Source organism: Psittacula echo (assembly GCF_963264785.1).
Source record: "Psittacula echo genome assembly, chromosome: 10".
NCBI lineage: Eukaryota > Metazoa > Chordata > Aves > Psittaciformes > Psittacidae > Psittacula > Psittacula echo.
This window is the reverse complement of record NC_137741.1, coordinates 7,720,892-7,744,477: the sequence shown is the minus strand read 5'-3', so window position 1 is coordinate 7,744,477 and position 23,586 is coordinate 7,720,892. Positions and strand designations below refer to the sequence as shown.

The window sequence follows — 23,586 nt, the reverse complement described above, 5'->3', positions numbered from 1 at the left end:
TGTCAAGTTCCAATTTTTCTTCCTGCTTCTCCTCAAGTTACACACACAGCAGAGAATTCTGAAGTATAAAGAGATCATAAGGGAAGCTTACAAATTATACCCCAGCTGCTCACACTAAATATCTAATGTGTTACCATCACACACTACATGAAAGGCAAAACAAGTCTTGCAACAGGAATTATGTTTTCCCCACATCGAATAATAGTCAAATTCCACAAAAGTACAGAAAGCAGACACCACCATTACACATGAAACAGGACACTTTCCTGGCATATTTTGTAGTTTCAAGTGCAATTTGAAGTTTTACTTTTTCTCAATTCAATCCCCTCAGGCAGTCTGGCATTATTTTTGTAAAAAATATACCAAAGCTGCATTATAAACTCAGAATCAACTACCATTCTGCTCCCAGTCTGATTCCCTTGTTTAAGCTTCAAAGTGCATTTATAGTTACCACCAGTTTGAGTGAGTGACTACAAGCAACATTTTCAAGCTTATACTGGACATCAGAGCAAATACTTCATAGAAACTGTATGCACTGCATTTTAGCGTATTCCAGCTAGCACTAGTTTCATGGCTGTCTTTCACCACTTACATTTCACTATAAACACATGCATGAATAAAATACTTTAAGCAAACACCTTTTGAAATATCACTAACCTTCCATGAGCATGAAAATCTAGGTGCAAGAACTGATCTTCATGTGATACTGCTCTTTTGGCACGCTGGTGTTTTTGGTGTAACAAATCCACATCGTAAGATAATCCTTCATAATGTCTAATGTACTTATTTAGGGGATTTCCATACTGGCCTGAAAAGAGGAAAAAAAAAGTAAAGTTTAGCATGCCTGAGAAACTATTACAGTTACAATCACAACACCAGGTATAGCAGACCTGTGGTGTAAAACAGTGGGTGAATAAAACCCAACTTCCCTATTACATGCATTTCAGATTCCTTTTTTTCTTCTCTGTACCCTTGAAATTTATTCTACCCTGGTCCCACAGACTGAATGCACACTTGCAGTTAGAGTGAGTTACTGGACCTTGGAAGGCAACTTCTACAAAGTTCAACAAAAACTAGTTCTTTTACTCCAAAATTAATTCACAATGCAACCTACATCACTGTACACAAAATGCTTGAGAGAGGTTTCAGAAATGCACTTCTGACACAAACACAAGCAGTGCAACAGCTGAACATCTTGCTTCTAGTTCCCTACAAGAATTATACTTCCAGCTTCACTCTGCACTCATGACACCAAAGTATCTGCTCAGAATGTTTACGTTCCACGTGCCAAATATCCAGAAAAATTAGGAGTAAATCATGCCACCTAGCAACACAACATTTTATATGAAAAGGGATGTTCTATCACATGGAGTCGTTTTATTAAAGATGTATCTCCAAAAAGGTAGATCCAGTTCAGTCTATTCTGGATGCTTCCTGCTAAGGTAGTATTTTTTGCATTAAGAGTGCATGACAGGAAACGGAAAGATTTTGGTCCTCCTATCCTGATGAAGGAAGAAACATGCAGAACTGACCAGAGACACTAACATTTGAGAGCTCTTCAAAGACCTATGACATGCATACAGAAGATCACCATCTCAGCTCTATATTTATACTAGACAGGAGATACTTTACCAGAATATAGTATTTTTCACTCCAAGTGGCTAGAATTTTCTAAAAAGCTCCTTGCACTGCCCAGACACCTGTCAAATATGCCCCTCAGATGTATTTCTGCATACCGAACAGCCAGCAGGCCAGTAATCACAAGAACTAAAACCATAAAGAAGTTAACATACATTACTTTCCTCCAGACGAGGAACCACTATATGCATTACAGATATTTGGTTAATTCCAATTCTGGTCACTTCTTCCAAATATGTACACAGTTTCCACACAGGATTAACTTTCTTATTAGTTAATCTAACTCCAGCAATCATAGAAGTATATGCACAATAAATGGACAGTACAGCATGTATTTCACAAGAAGTGTATCTTCATATCCTGACTGCCACCAAGCTCCCCATCCCCTGCCTCTGCACATTCAACACTCTTCACAAGTCTTACGACACTTTTACATCAAACCCTAGCACTAGACCATTATGCACGAAAAATATTTCATCCACCTGCCAAAAGTAAACACAGATACTGTAGAAGGAATTATTAAGGTGATGTGATTCAGTAAGTGTGATCACACCAAAAAAAGACAGAAGTGATGTTCCAACAGCATAAAATAATGTGGAGAAATAGGGGAAAAACATTCTGACAGAAAGAAAACCACTACCACTAAACCCTCCCCCCAGCCACATCCAATACAACAGAAACCCAACCAACCCAAACCACCGACAAAACAACTCATGGAGCAAATCGTCTTTGCAATGCAGATAACACACACAGTATGTTTAACATACACAGTGAAAACCAGTTTTTAAACAGTTTAAAATATCAAATTACAAGGAAATTAGATATCTATATGCATAAGCTACAGTCAAGAGTGAGATCATTTCAGTGGTTCTGGTTTCAAAAGCAGATTATGACTCAAATTATGTTCTGCTTCTAGATGTACTAAATATTAAAGCCAGCAAAGAATTAAAGATATTAAGTTATGTATAATGTTTCAAAACTCCAAGAAGTTTTGATACATAACTTATCAGTAGGCTAGCATGAAATCATTAGCACTGTTTGAAACAAAGCCTTGCAGTATTCTTTTATACACTTTATGCAACAATCATACAACCAATTCTTCTCTTGTCACTCCATACAAGCAGTGGTTTCTGAAGAACAAATCAACTATTCATTACAGAAACTACTTTGTGTATCAAACCACTCACAGGTAAACACCATCTTAGTGCTATTATGCAAAAAAAGTCAAGTTTTCTTTTAAGCAACCTGACAGCAATATATTGCCAACTGTATTTGTATAAGAAATGTTTCAGCATTGTCAACATTTAGTAAAAATTGCTATACAAGTTCTTCCCTACATGACCCCTTTGAAAAAACATATTCCAAAACATTAGATGTTTCAGTGAACTATTGCTTTTTACTGAAAGAAGCTGGACACACCTTTCTAGTTCACCAAAATGCAATGTGATGATACAAACTTAGCGCAGTATATAAAGCATCACTTGTACTAGCTGTAACACAGTCTTTCACAAGAAAGACAAATTCAGCTGTCAGCCACATAAAACGTAAGTTGTCTATTGAAAGCTGTGGTACACAAACACAATGTTATCTACACTAAGGATGTGAAATTAGAACACAAAGTGCAAGTTGCTGGTTTTCCAGTTCTAGGTTGAATCAGTAATCTTCAAACATATCCTCATGAAGAGTGTAAGACTTATTTTAAGATTTTTTCCATATCATAGGAACTGCATAACAGCATTTCATAGTACTTGATGGCCAATAAGCTCTACGAGCAATACACAAATTACTAAGAAAATTAATATTCCCAAATGCATTGCTTGCATTTAACAATGCGCAAAAGATACTACCATACCTTTTTAAAATTCAAGTAATTATATACTACAGATAAACATTCAAATTTCCTTGCAGTACTGTAGGCTTCTGTAAATGTTGACTCTTCACTGCTGAGTGCAAATTCAGTCCAATGAAAGACCAACTTAATTCTAATTTCCTCTCACTCTTAGTCCAAAAATGGAAGTCCATCCTCATCCAGCCTTCCAGAAACCTCTTAAGTATCCTAAACATTTATGAAATAAATCTAATTAAAATAAGATGCAGGACAAATCCAAAGTTTCAGCAACCAGCATGAGGAGTTTGCAGCATGAAGGATGTACCTGTCCGATGTTTCTCTAATCACTTAAATGTTACTCTAATCACAACATAATCCCAGAACCAGAAAAACCTCCTATGGCCCAAGAACTTCTATAAACCAAACAAGATTAATCTGAGTCCCTCTGTTACAGCAAACTGATGCACAATATATATTCAGATACATGCTTTCCATATATCCAGGTATGTGACCCAAAGTGTCAACATAAATGTCAAAATTAACTGATATACATTAAAACTTTGCTGAAGTTTTAATTTTAAAAATTAACCTAAACCTAGAATATGATACTAATAACTCAATTTAAAAACTTTATCAGAACTAAGGAGTTAGTATGCTGCAGAACGTGCAAACATCTGTGCTTCATAATCCCAAGACTATTTAACAAGTTAAATTATCTTCAACTTTTCTATGGTAGGAGGCTTCTAACAAGTCATTCCTTATATTGTTATAGGCCATTCTTTCTTCAGTATTGTGAGGTACTCCTTGAACAGCTTCAGGCACCTAGGAAAAAAGTTTTAAAGCTTGAAAATTTACTGATGACCCAATAATACTTTGCACCCAATCCAGGTCTCATGACCATGTGGAAAGCTGAGAGACTACACTCAACTGAGTCACAAATAGTTGTTCACTGCTAACTACTGTTACAAGGCAGCAAAAGACTATTGACATTAAGCAGCCTTATAACTGTTCTCTCTACTATGCAAAGGAGAGGGTTTCAAGCAAAACACCTTTTTCTTAACCAGAATTTATATAGTTTATGTGATCACATAATAAAAAAAAAAGTTTATGTGATCACACATAAGGGAAACAATGCTGTTTCTCTTCCCTTCCTCAAAAACTTAAAGAACTCCTTATCTTTTAAGTACTTTCATAGTGTGCACTTAACACAAACACTCTTGCTGCTCGCCTCTTGCTAAACAAAAGCAGCTATGTATCACCAGAGCATATGCTATTGAACTGCTTTTTAGAAAAGGGATTTCAGACAGGGCTGAAATCAAGGCTTCAAATGAACATTAACTTCCATGAGCACGTATAATGTTAACACTGCTATAGCAGTTAAAAGTCTATAAAGTTCATAATATTCAACATTCATAATCATCTCAAAAGATTATGGAGGAAGTCCTGATAGAAGCTAGCTTCATGCACATAAAGACGACTGGTAAAGAACTACTGAAAGTTTACATAAACATAAAAATCCATTCAGGTTTGTACATACTATGGTAAAAGATAACATTTAACTTCCCAGAAAAGGATAAATCAAGTATGTACTGTTCTAAAAGATGAGGTTTATACTGAACAACTCACATTAAGATTTGTATGACAAAGGCAAATAGTTAAAATATAACTCAAGTTTGTTAGGGAAAAATGAAGCCCAGAATACAACCTGACTGGCTATCAGAAATTGTTCAGCAGCCAGGCTAACCTACCAGACAACTCTTTTTTACTTTGTCGTAATTAATTTGCAGATTTGAAATGCCACCATATGATAGAACTCTAAGAGATTATTATAATTTTAATTAAAATAATCAAAGCAAGATGCACTTCTTAAAGCAGTTTTCAATGTCAAGTTTATTTCTCTTAAAAATATGTTTCCTTTACATGGGACATTAAAGAGCGTACATAGCATTCAGATTTAGCCCTTCCATGCTTAAGTATACTGAAAGCCAGTAATCCTACCATATACCTCCAAACTTAAATCTAGCTGAAGAATTTATTCAGGCTGTAGTTTCATGGCTGCCAGCAGAACGCGAGGTCCCACTGCCCTTTTTCCTCTACTCCATTTCTATTCTTCGCTTGTGCTGGCACTAAAACAGATTTGGCCGAAAAAACACACTTCTGGTCAAGTTAGCTTTTAGTGAAAGAAAAACATGCAACCAAAAAGTCCAAGTCAGGATCATTTCCCTTCACTGAAAACTCACATTTAGGGCACAGTTAGACAGTACAGCACCATTAGTGTAAGCAGATGGCCTCTTTTTGTTTTATCCTCTTCCTCTCCACTCTGTGCAAGTCCCAGCTCTTCCCACTGGGCTTGGGTCTGCACAATAAACTGTTACATGTCTGGCAGGAAATGATTAATTTATTTTGTTTAAATCAGCAGTTGAATTGGCTCCCACATGCCATCAAACAAGAGGCAGTGAAGAAGGAGAGCTGGGAAAGAATTGCCAGTCAGGACCAACAGACAGCAGTAATTCATTGCAGTGTCTCTGCCATACTGCATAACTGAACCTTCAGATTCTTTTAAAAGCAAAAATAAACTGCAGTCTTGGGCTTTTGGACAACGGTATTCTGAAGTTACTAAACACCTGATTTTATTTACTTTTAATTACCTTGGGCATTTCTGAAGCAACCATCTGACAGCTGTCTTTACTAGACAGTCTCATCCAGCCATATAGAATTCATAATGCTTTTAAACGCCAGATGAATGCTTGAGGGTGAGTGCCATGTTAATGAAGGCTAGTATTCTCCCCAATTTATAGCAAAGATGCAAACTAAATCGCTCAGATACCAATATCTCATAAATGCCTTCCCACAACTCCCCCATGTGTCCAGAAAAAACAGAATTTCTCCTATGCTCACAGGGAAATAGGTAGTTCAATATCCAGCAGCACAGGACACCAAGATACTACTTGAAAGTCCTAGCAACACATAGAAGGGTGTGTTGTATCAGTGAATACAAGCAATTTATCACAGATTTGTAACAACAGTCAGCATCTGATCAGCATAGACAACACATGATCACTCTAGTTAAATTCCAGCTTTTGGGGAATCTCGTAAGTTCTCTTTTCATATTTTCTATTCTCCTTGCCCCACCCCTTTTTTTTTTTCTTCTAATGATGCTCAGTTAGAATGATTCTATCAGTTATTTCCATTCCCCAAAGAACACTATTAAATATGGATAATTAAGTACTGCTTAATATACCTGCATGCTTAAAACCAGACAACATTACAGATAAGTAGAACTTAACTTCAAGATTTGCGTAAAATTAATACGCAATGTCCACAAATGAAACAAGCAAATTACTGGGTTTCAGTTGTTTCCACTCTGCACTGCTCTCACAGTAAAACTGTTAAGAATCATGAATTTATCCTTTTTCACACAGATATTAATGCCTGCCCAGAAGAAAAGCATGCAAATGAAGAGCCCTGGTTTTTTTCATTAAATAAAAAAAAAAAAATTACAGTAAACTCGAAAAATGTGAGCAGTTAAAACATAAAGTTCTAATATTTAAAAACAATCTTAATTCCACAAAGAGTTATGGTAAATATTTCGTAATTACTTTGAGACTTCTACCAGAAGAGTTTCATAGGGTATTTCAGAGATGTGTATTAGACATCACTACTAGATTTCTATCCAGTATTATTAAGCTTTCCTTAGACATCTACCTTCATTGATAAACACCAAGAGATGTGCTTCTGTTACCTGCTAGTGAGGTATGTTTCCTAGTGCAAGAGATATTGAAGGTGCCCATTCTTCTCTCAAAGAAAAAAATTAACATGAATCTCTAAATTAAAATACACTTCATGAACTTTCTTCTATATATCCAGAAGGAAGTACTTCTTATGCTTACTACGACTTTAAGGCATATTTGCCTGCCTGGCATTAACCAGTGGGAACAACCCTCACAACTGGTTAATGAATCACTTTGTGTTAATTCCGTGCCAGCACTGTTTAGTTCAGAAAACAAAGAGGCCCTGAAATGCATGCCAATAATTAAGTCTAAAATATCGTGATAGTTTACAAAAACCTATTAATAAAAAGTCACCAAAACCTTTTCTGTACATCACTCCTAGTCCTATAAATAATGGGATGACTTCTGACCACGCAAATCAGCTTGCTTTTCATCTCACTGCTTAGCCACAAGTACAACCAACTGAAGTTTCCGCATACTTTGATACTACTTCTTGATAACATGTAAAAGACTGGGATTTAGGGCTAGATTCTTCAATAATAAACATAGGTATTGATGTACACAGATGCAGAGCCCACATAAATAGGAGAGGTGCCAAATGGAAAAGACGACTTTTCAGCTGCTGTAGCAATCCTTCTCTACAAATACCCTTCGAAGTCCACCTTTTCCAAAGTCTACCCTTGCAAAAAATTGAAACTACTTCCCACCCATCATTTGACCAATTAAACGTTACCAGACACAGTCAACAAACTGCCCTAACAGTTTCTCTGCTGAAAACCAACTCATAACGGGAGTCATTACAAAGTTATGCGTCCCCATAAACCCAAGCATGTTTTTCTGTGGCCTAGGAGAGAGGGAGACAGACCCTCCTTGAAGCTACGGTCACAATTCAGGGAAAAACCCGGGCTCGCCTTTTTTCCTCAACCTGAGCGTTCCGTCTACCCGCGCTTCCTGCTTTCGGGGTCAGGGAAGCGGCCGCAGGGGAGGCGAGGTGCGGAGCGCTCCGCGGGCAGCGGGACACCTGGGTGCCCGCCCGCTCCCCCGCTCCCCGCGACGCTTCCCAGCCCTTCCGGGAGCAGCAGCCGGGGCCCCCCACCGCTCCCCAGAGCCGCCGCCTAACTCCGTCCGCGGGCGAGGTGGGGGGGAGGAGGAAGATAACCGGGAAGTGGCTACTTGGACCGTGAGGAAAGTCCCGAGCAACTGAAGCGCAGACGAGAGAACGGAGCAGGGCAGGGGAAGCACAGCCGAGAGCGGCAGGGAAAAGGGGCCGAGGAAGAAATGAGAGAACATCTAGCTCGGACCTCGGCGGAAAAAAGTCTCGGGAAAAGGGTAGGGGCGCCGGGCCGCTCACAGGCGGCGAGGAAAGAGAGCCTGGACAGGATGGAGGGAACGTGTCTGGGAGCTGGCGACGGAAAGGAGAGCCCGGGCCGGCGGCCCAGCCGCGGCCTGCCGCCGGGGCGCTGAGGCGCGGCACTGAGCGGAGAGGGGCCCGCCGCCCCCAGCCCCGAGCCGCGCCGCGGCGGAGAGAGATCAGGGAAGAGGGGAAGAAGGAGAAAGGCCAGCATTCCCAAGCCAGGGCTCCGTGGGCTGGGCGGGCCCGGCCGCGTCCTCACCTCCGGCGCCTGCCGCACAGGAGCACAGCAGGATTATCGTCCCCGCTAGATCCATCTTCACCGGGCCCAGGCCCCACCGCCGCCGTCTACCCACAGCACATCCGCCCTTGTCGCGCGCTGGGATGGGGAGGGACGAGCTCCGCGCCTCCCTCCGCTTTGTCCCCCGCCGAGCTTGCCCCGGCGCCCCCCGCCCGGCAGCGCTCCGCCTCGCCCCGCCCCGCTAAGCTCCGCTCCACAGCTTCCTCTGGCCGCCCGCTCTACGCCACCGGCGAGGCGTGGCCGCAGGGCACTCCCAAAACGCACGAGCAGCCGCGTTTCCCTCCCCACGCAAGGGGCGGAGCCCCGAGGAACGGAGTTCACCGCCCGCCGGGCGGGGCAGGACGTCACGTCAGGGGCAACGCCCAATGGCGGCAGGGCGGAGCCTTCCCGGAAGCCTCCGCGGGCCCGGCCGCGTCCGGGCAAGCTGCGTTTCCTCAGCGGTGTAACCAGCAGGGCGTCAGCTGCTGATCCCGCCCACGGCACCGCCGGGACCGGGCGACTTCTCGGCTGAGGTAGGCCGAGGGCGCGCCTGCCGCCACTCTCGGGCTGCCTGCGAGGCGGAGCGGCTGTAGCCCCTGGACCCTTGAAGGGCTTTCTGGGGCCGAGTGGTGCCGGTATCTCCATGGGCCACAAGGATCTGCGTCCTTGGAGAAAAAGAACGAGCTGGTACCCAAGCAGCATCTCTCAGCTCCCTCACACTTTTGTGTGAGCAGCCTTGGGCCCCTTCCTTTAAGGAGGTGTGATGGAAGTGTAAATACCTTCCATCAGTTGGCTATATCAGTTGTCCTCGATACACATTTTTCCTTGCAGAAACCAATTTACTTACTTTTCAAGTTTTATTTTAAGTCACCCATTTCTCTTGGTGCTCTGCATGTCACAGTATGTTGTAGTTGCCCCCACTGAACAGGGATTTCTTCATTGTGAGGCTGTCTTGAGCAACCTTCATGGTTCAAGCATAAAGGAAAATCCTCCAGTGAAGATAAAATGTGAACCATTATGGCAGAATGCTTCACAGGATTGGAAAAGACCTTTAAGATCATCAAGTCCAACCTCTACCCCTGGACTGCCAAGCCCACCACTAAACCATGTCACTAGGAGCCTCCATCTACATTTTTTAACACTTCCAGGGACTTCTTAACACTTCCCTGGGAAGTCTGTTCCAATGCCTGACCACCCTTTCAGTGAATAGATTTTTCCTAATATCCAGTCTAAACTTTCCCTGGCAGAGCTTGAGGCTGTTACCTCATGTCCTACCACTTGTTATTTGGGAGACAGACCCCCGTCATACTACAATCTCCTTTCAGGTCATTGTAGAGAGCAATGAAGTCCGCCCTGAGCTTTCTCTTCTCCAGACTAAATCCCCCAGTTAACTCAGCTGTTACTCATCACGTTTGTGCTCCATATCCTTCACCAGCTTCATTGACCTTCTCTGGCATGTGCTCCAGCACCTCAATTATCTCTCTTCTAGAGAGGGGCCCAGAGCTGAACACAGGATTTGAGGTGCAGCCTCGTGAGTGCTCAGTGCAGGGGGATGATCACTGCCCTGGCCCTGCTGGCCACACTATTGCTGATACAGGCCAGGATGCCCCTGCCCTTCTTGGCTTCCCAGGCACAAGCTGCCTCATGTTCAATGTCTGTTAATCAACACCCCCAGGTCTTTTTCCACTGAGCAGCTTTCCAGCCACTCTTCCTTAAGCTTGGAGCATTGCATGGGGTTGTTGTGACCCAAAGTGCAGGACCTGGCACTTTGCTTTGTTGAACCTCATTCCATTGGCCACAGCCCATTTATCCAGCCTGTCCAGTTCCCTCTGCAGAGCTTTTGTACCCTCCAGCAGACCTCCCACCCAAGCTGCTGAGATCTGCAAATTTACTGAGGGTGCACTCGATTCTCTCATCCATATCATCACTAAAGACATTAAAGATATTAATTTCTTGACAGTCAATATGCTAATTCTTACATTCACCTATGCTCACCCAAAGATTTATTTTTTATATTAGGATTTGTGACAAGTTTCTCAGTTTAAACTCTCATCCTTTATTTTTCCTTTTGCAGTCCTATTGCCCTGTCAGAATAAAAAAACCAAATCCTCAAATTCCAGCCCCCCCAACAGGTACGGCAGGGAGAAGCTACATAAACGTGTAAGTAAGCACGGTTACAATGAATGTACTTCAGATAAGGCTGCTAATGTTGTTTAGGAAGACCACAGATAAGAAGTCTGACTACCAAGCACAAAGAATATAAGAATTTCTTCCCAAAACCGTACTCAAAATTTGTGATTAAAAGCTGAAGGGTTCTACAGGGAGAGAAGGAAAGGGGTTTATTAAGGTGACTGGAGTAATAAGACTGCATCAGTTCCTAAGTTACCGATCATATTCACTGTATGGGTACTTCGGTAATATCGGTACCTCACAAACTGCAGCAGGAAGCTCTGAACGCCTCCACATGGACAGCCGAGCCGCCGGCGGCTTCCTCCCGCAGCACTCCACCTCAGCGCCCGCGGGCACGGACCTTCCCGCACCGCTCCCGGCGCGATTCACCTCAGCCTCTGCTGGCACGGATCTCCCCTCACTGCTCACACCGCTCTCCTCCTTCCCGCGCAGGCGCGGCCCGCCCCCGCCACCTCCTTGCAAAAGAGGAGGGGCGCGGCAACGAGACGGTTTCCGCCGTATCCCCGCTGGCGGGCGCTGCCCTAGTGGGGAGCGGGTACCGGGCACCCTCAGAGCCGCGCCGCTTCAGGAAGCTGTCCCGCTTTGCGCGGCCCGCTGGTTACGGGATGTAGGCCCAACCCTGCCACACCTCATGCTTCCCCTTCCGGGCTCGCGCAGAGGCTTGCGCGCTTCCCGCGCCCCTCACGCAGGGCGCGCGCACTTCCTCCCTGTTCCCCCCCCCCCTTCCCCGGTCCCGGGCGTTCCCGGCGCCGGTCCCGGGCTCCCGTCCGCCGACAGATTCCGTCGGCCACGCCCTCGGGGCTCCCTCCCCCGCCCCGGGCCCCGCGGTCACCCTTGGCTGCTTCCCGCTCCCGCCCACACGTCCCCGGCGGGGCGGAGCCGTCGCTGGTGTTATGGCGTCTTGGGCGCTGTTGGCGAAGGAACAGCCGCTGCGGTGCCAATAGAGAGCGACGAAACCGGGCGGGCCGGGCATGGAGAGCCTGGCGCAGCCCCCGCCGCCTCCGGGCTCGCTGAAGACGGGCGGCGGGGGCGCTGCCAGCCAGCTCCTCCTGGAAGAGGCGGCAGCAGGCGAGGGCGGCTGCCGCGACGGGCCCGCGGTGGCTGAGGAGGGCGGCGGGCGGCGCAGCCCTTCCCCTACGCGGGCCCCCGCTCCCTCCGTGGTCCCCTGTACGGCGTCTCCCTCGCGAGCCCCTGCGAGCAGCACGCCGGCGGCGGAAGACGCGGGGCTGCCGGTGCTGGAGAGCCCCGAAGCGGCGCCTACCTCGGAGAGCGGTCCCGCGGGGGCCGGCTCCGAGAGCAGCGGGGCTCCCAGTCCCCCGGGGGAGGAGTCCCGGAGCTTGGACTCGTTGGACTCCTTTTCTAACCTGCACTCCTGCTGCCCGAGCAGCTCCGAGCTCAACAGCGATGCCGAGGAGGCGGTGGTGGCGGGGGCCTCCTCGGAGGGCGCGGCTCCGGAGCCCGAAGAGGATAGGCCCGCGGGGGGCTCCCAGCTCCTCTCTGCCTCTAAGGAGCGCTTCCCGGGCCAGTCGGTCTATCACATCAAGTGGGTCCGCTGGAAGGAGGAAAACACGCCCGTCATTACACAGAACGAGAACGGACCCTGCCCGTTGCTGGCCATCATGAACGTGCTGCTCTTGGCCTGGAAGGTACCGTGCTGCGGGTGCGGGCGGTGCCGCTTGGGTAGTGCCGTGACCTGAACGCCGACATCGCCGCGGCGGGCGGGGCGTTCCTTGTAGTGCTGAAAGCGTTCGGGGGGCACCTGTGCCGACACCGCGTTAATGCGCAGCTAGAACTTTGTGCTGAGTAAGACAGCATTGTCAAGAAAGCTGGAGAGGGGCTTTTCGTAAGAGCATATAGGGATAGGACAAGGGGGAACGATTTGAAACTGAAAGAGGGGAGATTCAGATATTCGGAAGAAGCTCTTCCCTGTGAGGGTGGTGAGGCCCTGACACAGGTTGCCCAGAGAAGCTGTGGCTGCCCCATCCCTGGCAGTGTTGAAAGCCAGGCTGGACGGGGCTTAGAGAACTTGGTCTAGTTGAAGATGTCCTTGCCCATGGCAGGGGATTGGAACTGGATGAGCTTTAAGGTTCCTTCAACCCAAACCATTTTATGATTCTGTCAAGAAAGACTTATTTCTGCTGTTAAGCACATATCTTACATATAGAACTTGGAAAATAAATATTGGCAGGCTGCAATATATAGACTTTGTTGTTGCTTTAAAATAAAATAAAAATCTAGATGAGCCTTTATTAAACTAAGCAATGCATTACTTGCAGATGTGTGCATGTTTCTAGTAAGTAAACGTTACTATTTATAGCAATGAAAACATAGGTGGTATTTTGGGAAATAAAGTTAGTTTTGCACAGTGAAGTGTATGCAGAGCTGTATAAAATACAGATTTGTGCAAGTTAACTGCCTTAAGAATAGGGGTACAGTTGTACAATTGCGCAGAATAGATTGTATTTAAATTAACGAATAAAACTGGGTTGTAATAAATGCTGCTTTGAGACCTGAATGTGCTTATATTCTAATAGCAGTCATGAATGCAGATTTACTGTAGTCTTAAAATTATTCTTTTTAACTTTTAAGCAATTAAAGTAAGGCATAATGTAATTATGAACACTAGATTAGGTCAAGTAATTATAATTTGAGAACAAGGGAGCAGACCAATAGATAAAAATAGACAAAAGCAGAACTAGAATATCATAGTATGTGTTAGGTGAATAGAAGCTATGTGGTGGTGGGGGCGGAAATGATGTAAAGGGGAGATGAGGATGGGAAAGGAAATCACAACAGAGAATAAAAAGATAAACACTTATGGGCTGGGCTCTCTTCCCTGCATCAGCCACCAACTTTCCATCTCAGAACTTTATCCTGACAAGGCTGAGAGTTTTGGTCATCCTGTAGGTAGGTGTGGTCTCAAATAACTGAAGATAATAGATTGAAATGCTCAAAGTTGAGAAACCACAGTTACGATACTAGTTTTCAAGTTTTCATGAACATTTTCATTTCCATGGTCAATTGCATGCTTCCATTATTAAAAACAGGTTTTTTTTGAGATAGTCGTCTCTGAGGGAGGAGATACTGAGATAGGCAGTTTGTTAATTTGCGTAAAGGGTTGCAATAACAAGAAGACCTTAGATGTACCTTAGGTAAGTGTACCACATGTTCAGAATTTTTCTTCCTAGTAGCTAGAAGATCTTGTTCATTAATGGAGCAAGATTCTTTTCTATTCCTAATAATTATTCAGGTTTTATTATACTTTTTGTAGGTATTTTTTGATATTAGCATTCACTTCTTTATTGAGAAGTACAGCTAGAAAGACTACTTAAAAATAGTTGATTCTTTGAATTCTGCATTTCTATGCTGTCATCTGTGAGGCAGTGGTTTGACAATGCTTGGGTTTTTTGGGAATTCAAAAATAGCAGCACCCATTGGCACTATTCAGATTCCCTTTTGATAGCACCAGTTTTTGAAACTAAACTTGTAATAAAAATGCTACCTCTTTTTTATCCAATATTTTCAATAGAGTCTGGGCATACAACTTTGAGGTGGCAGACTGTAGAAGCTGTACTTTTAAATGTTACAACTATGATATCACTTTTCTTTTGGAGTGTTTTTGCAGACTGCCTGTGTAAGTGTAACATGCCGTTTAGCCTTAAGGACATAGAGCTGAGGAGTTCTGCTTACACAAGTGTTACAAAGATGTTCTAAGAAAAAATAAAACAAAACCAGTATGATACCAACTTGAAAAAGTAACTGTGAAACTGTGGTAACCATTTAGGCTTCTGTGATGGAAATAAAAGCATTATTAGAGTATCAAAACAAACATTTAAAATGTATGTACAAGCATGGGTTGTCTCAGTGTGGAGCACTGACTTTCAGCTTGTTTAAATCTGAAGACTGCTCAGTTTTCCCTCGAGGCTGTGGCACACTATGTAGTTAAGCTTAGCAGTGCAAAGCTTGCTTTTCTAAGTACTTTTTGTGATCTTTGTTACATACAGTTCATGCATCACTTTCTGATAATGTCTGGCGTTGCATTAAGCTGTAATTTTGTGTGGGGGTAGCCCTCCTCAGGATGTACTCCATGGCAATCAGCAGATGCTTAAAGCTTAGTAAGCTTGCCATGTAATTCTGCTCTGTTTCTTAGGTAGGTGGTGATGTCATGGTGCCAAAAAATTCTGAACCTTAATGCATTGCACAGAAATGACATATCTGAAATGTCCAGGGAACAGAGAAACAAATTGTTTTGGACCATAAAATAAGCCAGAGGGAAAACATAATGCAATATAAATAATATTAATATTGTCTTGAAGTGAGTGCATATGGAGTATCTTGTCCTTACAGCTTTTCACGTAGGAGAATAACCCCAGTAGTTTATTTGACAGTGTCTTTAAAAGTTTTTTCTGTGACAGTCCTCTGAATGGAAGGTTTTGGGAGCTGTGTTCCTTACATGCAGAGTTGTACTAAAATTCTGGTAACTTTTAGAACTGTATGATTTACTTATTTAGGTGATTGTAACAATTATGTAAGTAAATGTTATAGAACTGTTTATGTATAGATGTATTCAAACTGAGGTGCAGAAGAGAAGTAGAGTAAAAAAATTCTAGTTAGAAATACTTAGTTTTAGGTTCTCATAAAAATGTCCCTTTTTCAGAGGAGCCGAGTACAGTATGCTCCTGCTGATATCCGTTTGATTTGTTGGGAGTCTGCAGTAGTGGTGCCAGGTCTGAGGTCTGGCATCTGTCCTTTGCGCGTGATCTACTTTTTCTTGTTACTGAGCTAAACCTCCTTATGACCATAATTTGCATAGGTTGCTCAGATGGACTGGCTTAGCCTCTGAAGGCGAGCTGCTGGTGAGCTTCTGACGACTGCTCAGCAGAGGCCTTGGCAGCCTTCCTGAGCTTGCAGACCAGTAGGCCTGTAGTTTTGTATTTTCTGGATCAGGAAGACTGCTCTGAGGGACTGAAGGAAACCTGGTTGAGGGGGGAAGATGTTAAGGTTATTGGGTAGCAGCATGTGCTATTAGGCTATCGTGTGACAAGTTTATGAAGCTGTTCCCACAATGCAAAATGTATGTATTTGCAGGGAATATTAATTGATTTTGTCATGCACCTTGAAGCTACCCTTATGTCTTCTGGAACTCTGAATTTAGGCGAGTTGCATATTTTAGATAAACATGTTCTGAGACTATAAATAATAAGCCATTAGACATTTGCATGGTCTGTACATGTAGTATTTTTGGAAGTGTTAGCGTCTATGTGGGACTTCATCACTTAGTTATTTTTTTCAAGCCTTTCTGAAGCGTGGGAGAATACAGTGGGAAATACTTAAAATTAGTATTATGTAGTTTTCCAGTTTGTAGTCTAATGCATAGAAAGTGTGAAGTTGTACTACACCAACTGTTCAATACGAAAATTGTTTACCAGTCTTCTTTTAATTACAAAGGGGGCTCAACTGTACCTCACATTATAGTTGGTGAGAAAGATTTAGTTTCCCACTTCTGAATGTCGGAAATGAAAAGTAGCTAGAGTTAGGAAGAAAGGGAACAAGACGAAAGACAGGAAGCTGCAAGAGAGGGGTACAGGAAGTGGGTGGGAGTTGAGGAAACGTGTTTTTCCTAAAATGTAAAATTAATGTGAAAATTAGAAGCTAAGCATTGAAACCTATTAAGAAAACTGTTCCTCAAAATAAAATTGCTATGGACAGCAACTGCTTAAATTGTTTTCTTCTGTTGATTTATGTGGAGAATGACCGTGGTTCTGTATGATTTTTTTTTTTTTTTTCTCTCTGAAGTTTTGACGTGTTTTTCCTTCCTGTTTCCTATAGCTTAAGCACTCGTAATGAAGTTCCAAACAGTTAGGAAATGTCATGTTCTCTCTATATCCTACATTAGCTTTATTAGAAGTACTTGTGACTGTGTTGGAAACTTTGAAGGTGTGATCAAGGTCCCACAAAACATGCCAGCCCTAAAATTATGCCATGAAGCAATACATTAACTTTGTTTAGGATTTAATTGAGCAGTTAATTTTGAGATTTAGCTTGTTAAAATATGCAGCTATGAGATATTCTGCAGATACAAATAAACCTGCTTTGGTTCTGCAGTAAAAAACCATAAATTGCTTAGCATTACAGTTGTGAGGGAAAATTCAGATTTTTAATCAGTGATACAAATAATACTGTTAAGTCCATAAGGTCTGAAACATTAGTATGTTTATGCCATGAGTATGAAGAACTCAAATACAGGTAACCCATGTATAGCTGCTGTTTGTAGTACACGCATCCTTCTAGATTCCCAAATGTGGTGCTGAGGAGAAATCCCCAAGCAATGCTGGCTGAGCTGGCTGATACAGAAGGTTTTAAATAAATATTAAAAAGAGCTAGTTTTGGTCCTGAGTCATCGCAGTACTCCTGCTAATATTTGAGGGAGCAGTGCTATTATACTATATTATGCTGGCACATGTACTGTTTGTAGTCCTAGAACTACTTCAGGCAGATCTAGCGTAAGTAATTCTGTTCTGTGCCATTACATCCGTGTGCCTTAGAAGCTGTAATGAACCAGAGCCAACTCAGGGGTGTGCAAGCAGATGTTTGCTAAGGCTTGACTGCTGCCAATTCAGAACTAGAAGTTTAAGAATCAGCTTTTTGAACCTGTAGTCCTGTTATTTACATGGTGCAATATATTATATGAATAGTCAGTATGAATATTATGAACAAGATCAAAGATTATGAAAACCTTTATCCCATTGAATATTAGTTTTGGGGAAAGGTTGAGAACTCTTGTAAGCTCCAATCAGTTGTCACTCATTTGAAAGATGTTTTTTGAAAAATTCATGTGCCTATGCATGCATGACTGATTTTTCTTCTTGTTTAATTCATATCATTTTCATTTTTTTATAAGCAGAACTAATTAAGCCTTCTTTCTGATGATTTTATGTGTCAGTAATTTTCTGTTTTACTAACAATTTATACTTTGATTCCCTTCCTTCCCCAGATCTTGGTACTATCAGCTTCTTTCTATGGCCACCACCTCCAGGTTGATCAGTGTGTGGCATATGCTGTGTGGCCAATTCTGACCTAAGTATGGGCATATTTCTTAGTGTATAAATAACAAGGCCATATTAACTTGGGTCTCTTTCTTCCAAATTTAATGAAACTTCTTGTAAATCCATATATTTAACACATATGCCTTTTGTCAAATATGAATAAAATTGGTGGAGAGGTAGATTTAGTTCAATCGCACTAAATTAAAGTTATTAAAATAGCTTAGCTTTCAGTTTGGGAAGTAAGCCCTCTCCATCACAACGTGAACAGCATACTGTGTTGCTATAGTGTATTTTTGAGTTTGGGTTGCTTCATCAAAGACTTTATATGTGTTGCTCTTCCATCTGATGGAAGAACTTCCTCTCTGCAGCCAGCAAAGTAGTCGGAGCCTATTAAACCTTAAGCATGAGTTACCTCTCTCACATTGTGTTTTTAATGTCAAGGAGAACTGTGAACAGTGTTCAGGAGCTTGATTTATTTTAAGAATTTTTAAATACCAGACTTTCTAGACTTCCAGTGGTAAGATGTTGAAGAGAGGATGAAAAGATTAAAAATGGAAGAGAAAGCTTAAAAAAAGCCCCAAAACCCAACCCCAAACCCTAGCAAAATAAAATCCATACTTATGCAAGGAGAAATTGAGCACACTATGGTTAAAGATGTGTTAAAGAATATGGTTAAAGAATACTCCTATGGTATTCCTTCAGATAGCCAGAAGCATGCCTTTGTGTTTGTGCTTTGGCTGTAATTGCAGGGAGATGTGTAAATGGAAGTGAGCAAGGAAAACATTTACTGGGGATGATTAATGGAGGAGATGCTACATCAAAGGCTTCAATATGTATTGTTCCTTCATCTCATGGAGGAAGTTCCTCCTTCCTCTCCGCAACCAACAAAGTAGTTGGAGCCTATTAAACCTTAAGCATGAGAACATGTAAGAAGCTTTTGGCTCTGGTGGCTGCCAGGGTGGTTGGTTTTAGCAGGTCCAATGACAGGAATAGGTCAGGAGAGAGTGGAACAGAAACTTCACCACCAAGTTCTGTGTTTCCAGTCTCTTCTGTATGGAGTTAAATGAAATCCTTGAAATGTCAGCACAGGGTGAGAGTTCTGGGAGGTCGTTTCCTCATCTTGGCATTCCTGTCCCAGCAGCTGCTGCTACCAGATTCTCTGTAGCCTCTTGTCTGTATGCTGGAAGTTTTTGAGTTAAGACTCAGTTAAGAGTTCCAATGAAGGCAGGGAGTCAAAGACTTCTGAATAAGGTGAATTTTTCTTAAGTGTGGCTACAATTCCCAGTCTTTTCATCCCAGGTGCTTGCAGCTGAGGTAGTGCAATGAGTGGTGTGAACTCTTAAGAAGTTGAAGGGAATGCTGGTGAAATGTTTTGGTGGGAGTAGGGAGCGCTATGCAGAGAGCTTAAAGTGAGAGAAAGTACCATGTGCATGTGCTTTCTCTAAAAGCCATAATGCCTTTTTTTTAATCTCTTCTTGTAGCTGTTATTTAGTAGGGGTACTGAGAAGGCTCTTGGTCCCAGTGTACTAATGCTCTTACAAATTGGAGAGGCAGATGTGATCAGAAGACTTCTGTCTAGAAATACCATATTGATAATTTCTAAATTGTGGTGTTTTGACATTTTAAGGGTAATGCGTTTTTACTTTCACAGATTAAGCTGCCACCGATGATGGAAATCATAACGGCTGAACAGCTCATGGAATACTTGGGTTAGTAATTACAATAAATTATTTCAATTATGTATTATTCTTATCAGTGAAGAGTAATATAGGAGAACTGGTTTACTTATTTACTATTCAGCTTTATTTGAACACATGCTGCAAAAAAAATAGTTACATTGGCCATTCAAATGGTCAATGATGTTACTAAAGCAGCATTTCCTAATCTCTTGGGGTATCATATTAATCTCTTAATTATTCACATAGAAATTTTACACAGAAATTTACGTCCCTCTGTTCCTTAACTTAAAAATATTAAAAGATCAAACTCTGTACAATAAGGTATGTAACTGCATTACACAATTTACAAAGGCAACTTTGTAAACTACTTATGGTTTTCAGTTACTCGTGCTTTTCCTTAATTGCATTTAGAAGTTTCCTATACTGCTTTCCAGAGTGGTTAGTCTAGTGATGGAGTTGCTATGGCTTGTGGTATCTTTAAACTTATTAATGTCTGTTACGATGTTGTTTTATTATAGTTGACACAATGTAGTGACTCAGCTGGGCCTTTAATTGACTGCAGTATCTCTAATCCTTAATAGTGTGACCCAATTAAAATAACAGGAAAAAATAATTTGTTCTTCACAGTGATAGGAGTCTCATTTGCAGGTGTTACTCAATTATCCAGTTCAGCAAAACTGCAGCTGTTTCCTTCTGACATGTCAATAACTTCAATAGCCCAGAATGATCCAGGTGTTAAAAGTGCAGTTGTGACAGTACTTAAGCTATGTGTACCATAGTTCTTCCCCTTTGTAGCCTAACAAGTACTGTATTTTCTTTATTTATTTTTTGCTTGTAAAGAGTGTAGCTTGTTCTTTTCAAAAGCCTAGCACTGAATCTTTCAGTGGAAGAAGAAAGTTAATTGCACCATTTCAGAAAAACAAATCTTAAGACATATTGCTGCCTGTGTCTAAACATTTCTTCTGTTTTGAAAGAATAATACTATCTGAAGTCAGACATAATCCTAGTTATGTAAATGTGTGTATTCTTTCTGGAAGGCATATATTAGCTTCTGGAATTACCTTATTAAATTGAATAACAAAAGTATCTGCTCAAATTATATAGGTTCCTAGTCCATCAGCAGGATCAGCAGTTGCCAAATGGTTCTTCTACAGCTTAAAGGAAAATAAAACTAAAAGAGCTCTTCAACCACTGTGAACAATCTGAACTTTAAAGATCATCAGTATGGATGCCTGTAATGATGTTTCTCTTTGGTTATAAACATATTTTTTAGTAATCGAGCAAGAGAATAAATACAAAAAGTGTTGAAATAAAATCTGAAGCATTTTGGAGAGGCAGTTTATGAATACTAGTCACTAAAGATTTTATAACTCTAGAACTCCAGTGTGCTGATTAACTGATTAATTACATTTGTGTTGTAGACACAGGTGGAATACAGCCCTGTCAGAATTACCGGTGCACGGAAACATATTCCAAAATATTCATAGTATCAGTGAGAATAAGTGGTTGCCTTTGTAATCGTGTAATGCAATTACATATCTTATTGTACACAGTTTGACCTTTTACTATTTTTAAGCTGAGGCACAGAAGAAGGTACATTTCTATGTGTAGAATTTCTATGTGAATAATTAAGAGATTAATATGATACCCCAAGAGATTAGGAAATGCTGCTTTAGTAACAGCATTGGCTGTTTGAATTTTATTTCTTAATATGTTCTTACTATGGTTTTTATACTTAACGTTTTACTTCATAATTGTAATTCAGGTTATAAAACAATGCAGTCTCATTAATTTGATAGAAATCATCAATGGTAGTATTTACGACCAGTCAACTTCAATCAGAAGTGTTCAACAAAGTGTTGAAACTTTGAGTGGAGAATGAATTCAATTTTATTTTTGCCTTTTTTAGGAGACTATATTCTTGATGCAAAACCTAAAGAAATATCTGAAATCCAGCGTCTAAATTATGAGCAGGTAAGGAGCTGCTTCTAAAATTGTTGCTTACATTTGAAGGAACTATACCTTTTTCTTCTTACCTCAGGCTTATCTTGTTAAAAACCAGAAGCATACAAACCATTCTTTGTAGTTAGTTTCTCCTTTTTTATAGGCTTTATGTAGAGTATAATTTATAAATACTTTCTATTAATGGAGGAAAACTCAGTATCTATTAAGGTAAGAAATTATTTTTATTTGCCTGTAAGGAGTATAATGAAAGAATTTTGGTTTTATTGGGGAATTGTAACGTGGAGGTACAAATGGGAGCATGCAACAGGGTGGTTGCTTTTGAAGTCTTCTATTATGCATCCTTAAGTGTACTCTCTTATGTGATGCTTGCTAGACTTGCTCTGAGAATGTAAACTGGGCACGAGAGAGATCTCCATTCTTAAGTCATGATGGACAGAAAGAGGTTGAGTCCATATTATGAAAGGCAACATTATTTGCACTGACCACAATTTTTTTTCCATCACAGAGGTCTTTCTGTGTTAAAGAAGATGATATTAGTTTAAAGGAAACATTGATGTAGTATATATTACCTCAGAGCAAGTTTTTCAAGCTCTGTGGTCACAGCTGGTTTTTTGATTACTCATGGTAAAGTGATTTGAATTTATTATAGGTGCTGGATTTCAAGCTGTTTCTGCTTATTATTAGGTCTTCTTTTCCTGGTCTTATTCAGTGTTGAAAATCAAAACTAGTATCTTGGGATAGTTGAAATTGGAATGAACATTGAATGTGGATTTGTTTAATAATCAAATTATATCAAAATATCAAATTCTATATTTTGTAATAACAAAATTATTATTTTTTTTCCACACAAGTCTGTACTATAGATGATAACAGATATAATCAACCACAGGAGTATGATGGAAGTTACATATCTGGTTAAACTACAACCTTTATGACTTTCTTGTGCTCAGATATATAGGTTTTCTATTTATATGTCACAAACCTGTTCCTTAAGTCTTTAACAATTTCAAAGAAAGCTTCTGCTCTATGAATGTTCTAAGGGTACTTGTAGGTACATGACTGATATCACATGAGAGGGGAAAAAGAAACTAATTACACAATTAAGTTTTACAAAGTTACTGCATTTCAGAAGTGGTAGAACTAAGTCTAGATGTTAATCGTAATTTTGTGTTTCATTTTGTTACACAGTTAATAGTCTTTGCCTGAAACAATGTTTTCTTCTTACAAGAAATTCAAGTGAATTTTTCAGACAGCGTGATTTATAATACTTGATATTACAATAATTTCTATACCATGACAAGATACTAATTTCAGTTGCGACTTTCTTTTTTTATCATACTTGCGGGATTTAGTTAAGTATTTTCATTCAAACACAAGTTCAAATGCACAAACATAAGAACAGGTTGCCCAGGGAGGTTATGCAGTGTCCATCCTTGGAGGTAGTCAAAGTCATATGGACATGCCCCTGGGTAACTGGCTCTAGGTGGCCCTGCTTGAGGAGGCTGGACCAGATGACTTCCAGAGGTCCCTTCCAAGCTCAACTGTTCTGTATATTTACATCCTCACTTACATCCGTTTTTTTTTTTTTTTTTAGACATTTGTTGCTTTGTGCAAAAATAGCTAAAATAGGAATGATACTGTTCAAATTGTAGTGAGGAACTTCTGCAGTTTTCTAGACAGTTTGTATTGCTGTTTTGTTTACAAAGTAAACAATACAAAGTAAATTCAACTAATGCTTCTAGATGTATGATCTGAATTTGTGTATGGCTAATGGAATTGCTATAGATTTTTTCCTGTTCATTTAGCAGAGTAAGAGTATGTCATTATTTCTTTTAAAACACCTGAAGTATAAAAGCTTGATATCTGGTCACTTCTGAT

At 41.3% G+C, this 23,586-nt stretch overlaps 2 protein-coding genes across 8 annotated transcripts in view; one reads left to right on the top strand and one right to left on the bottom strand.

The window, feature by feature from the left end:
* Positions 1 to 11,718, bottom strand: part of ADAM10 (ADAM metallopeptidase domain 10) — a 46,962-nt gene extending 35,244 nt beyond the window's left edge. For 3 of the 7 annotated variants that reach the window (XM_080625998.1, XM_080626000.1, XM_080626005.1), the window contains exons 1-2: positions 11,256 to 11,718; positions 658 to 808 (exon numbers count right to left, since the gene is read on the bottom strand). Coding sequence is in view for 1 of the 7 variants with exons in the window: in XM_080625996.1 (XP_080482122.1) it covers positions 658 to 808; positions 8,811 to 8,865 (206 nt within the window). In the remaining 6 variants the exon portion in view is untranslated. Of the gene's footprint in view, positions 1 to 657; positions 809 to 8,810; positions 9,019 to 11,255 lie in introns of those variants that run through there. The other 4 variants (XM_080625996.1, XM_080625997.1, XM_080626004.1 and 1 more) reach the window with 4 other exon arrangements.
* A 147-nt stretch (positions 11,719 to 11,865) lies between these two features.
* The window catches only part of MINDY2 (MINDY lysine 48 deubiquitinase 2), a 35,172-nt gene continuing 23,451 nt past the window's right edge, over positions 11,866 to 23,586 (top strand). The window contains exons 1-3 of the mRNA XM_080626261.1: positions 11,866 to 12,664; positions 19,716 to 19,773; positions 21,653 to 21,717. Of these exons, the coding sequence (XP_080482387.1) occupies positions 11,990 to 12,664; positions 19,716 to 19,773; positions 21,653 to 21,717 (798 nt within the window). The 5' untranslated portion in view covers positions 11,866 to 11,989. The remainder of the gene's footprint in view (positions 12,665 to 19,715; positions 19,774 to 21,652; positions 21,718 to 23,586) is intronic.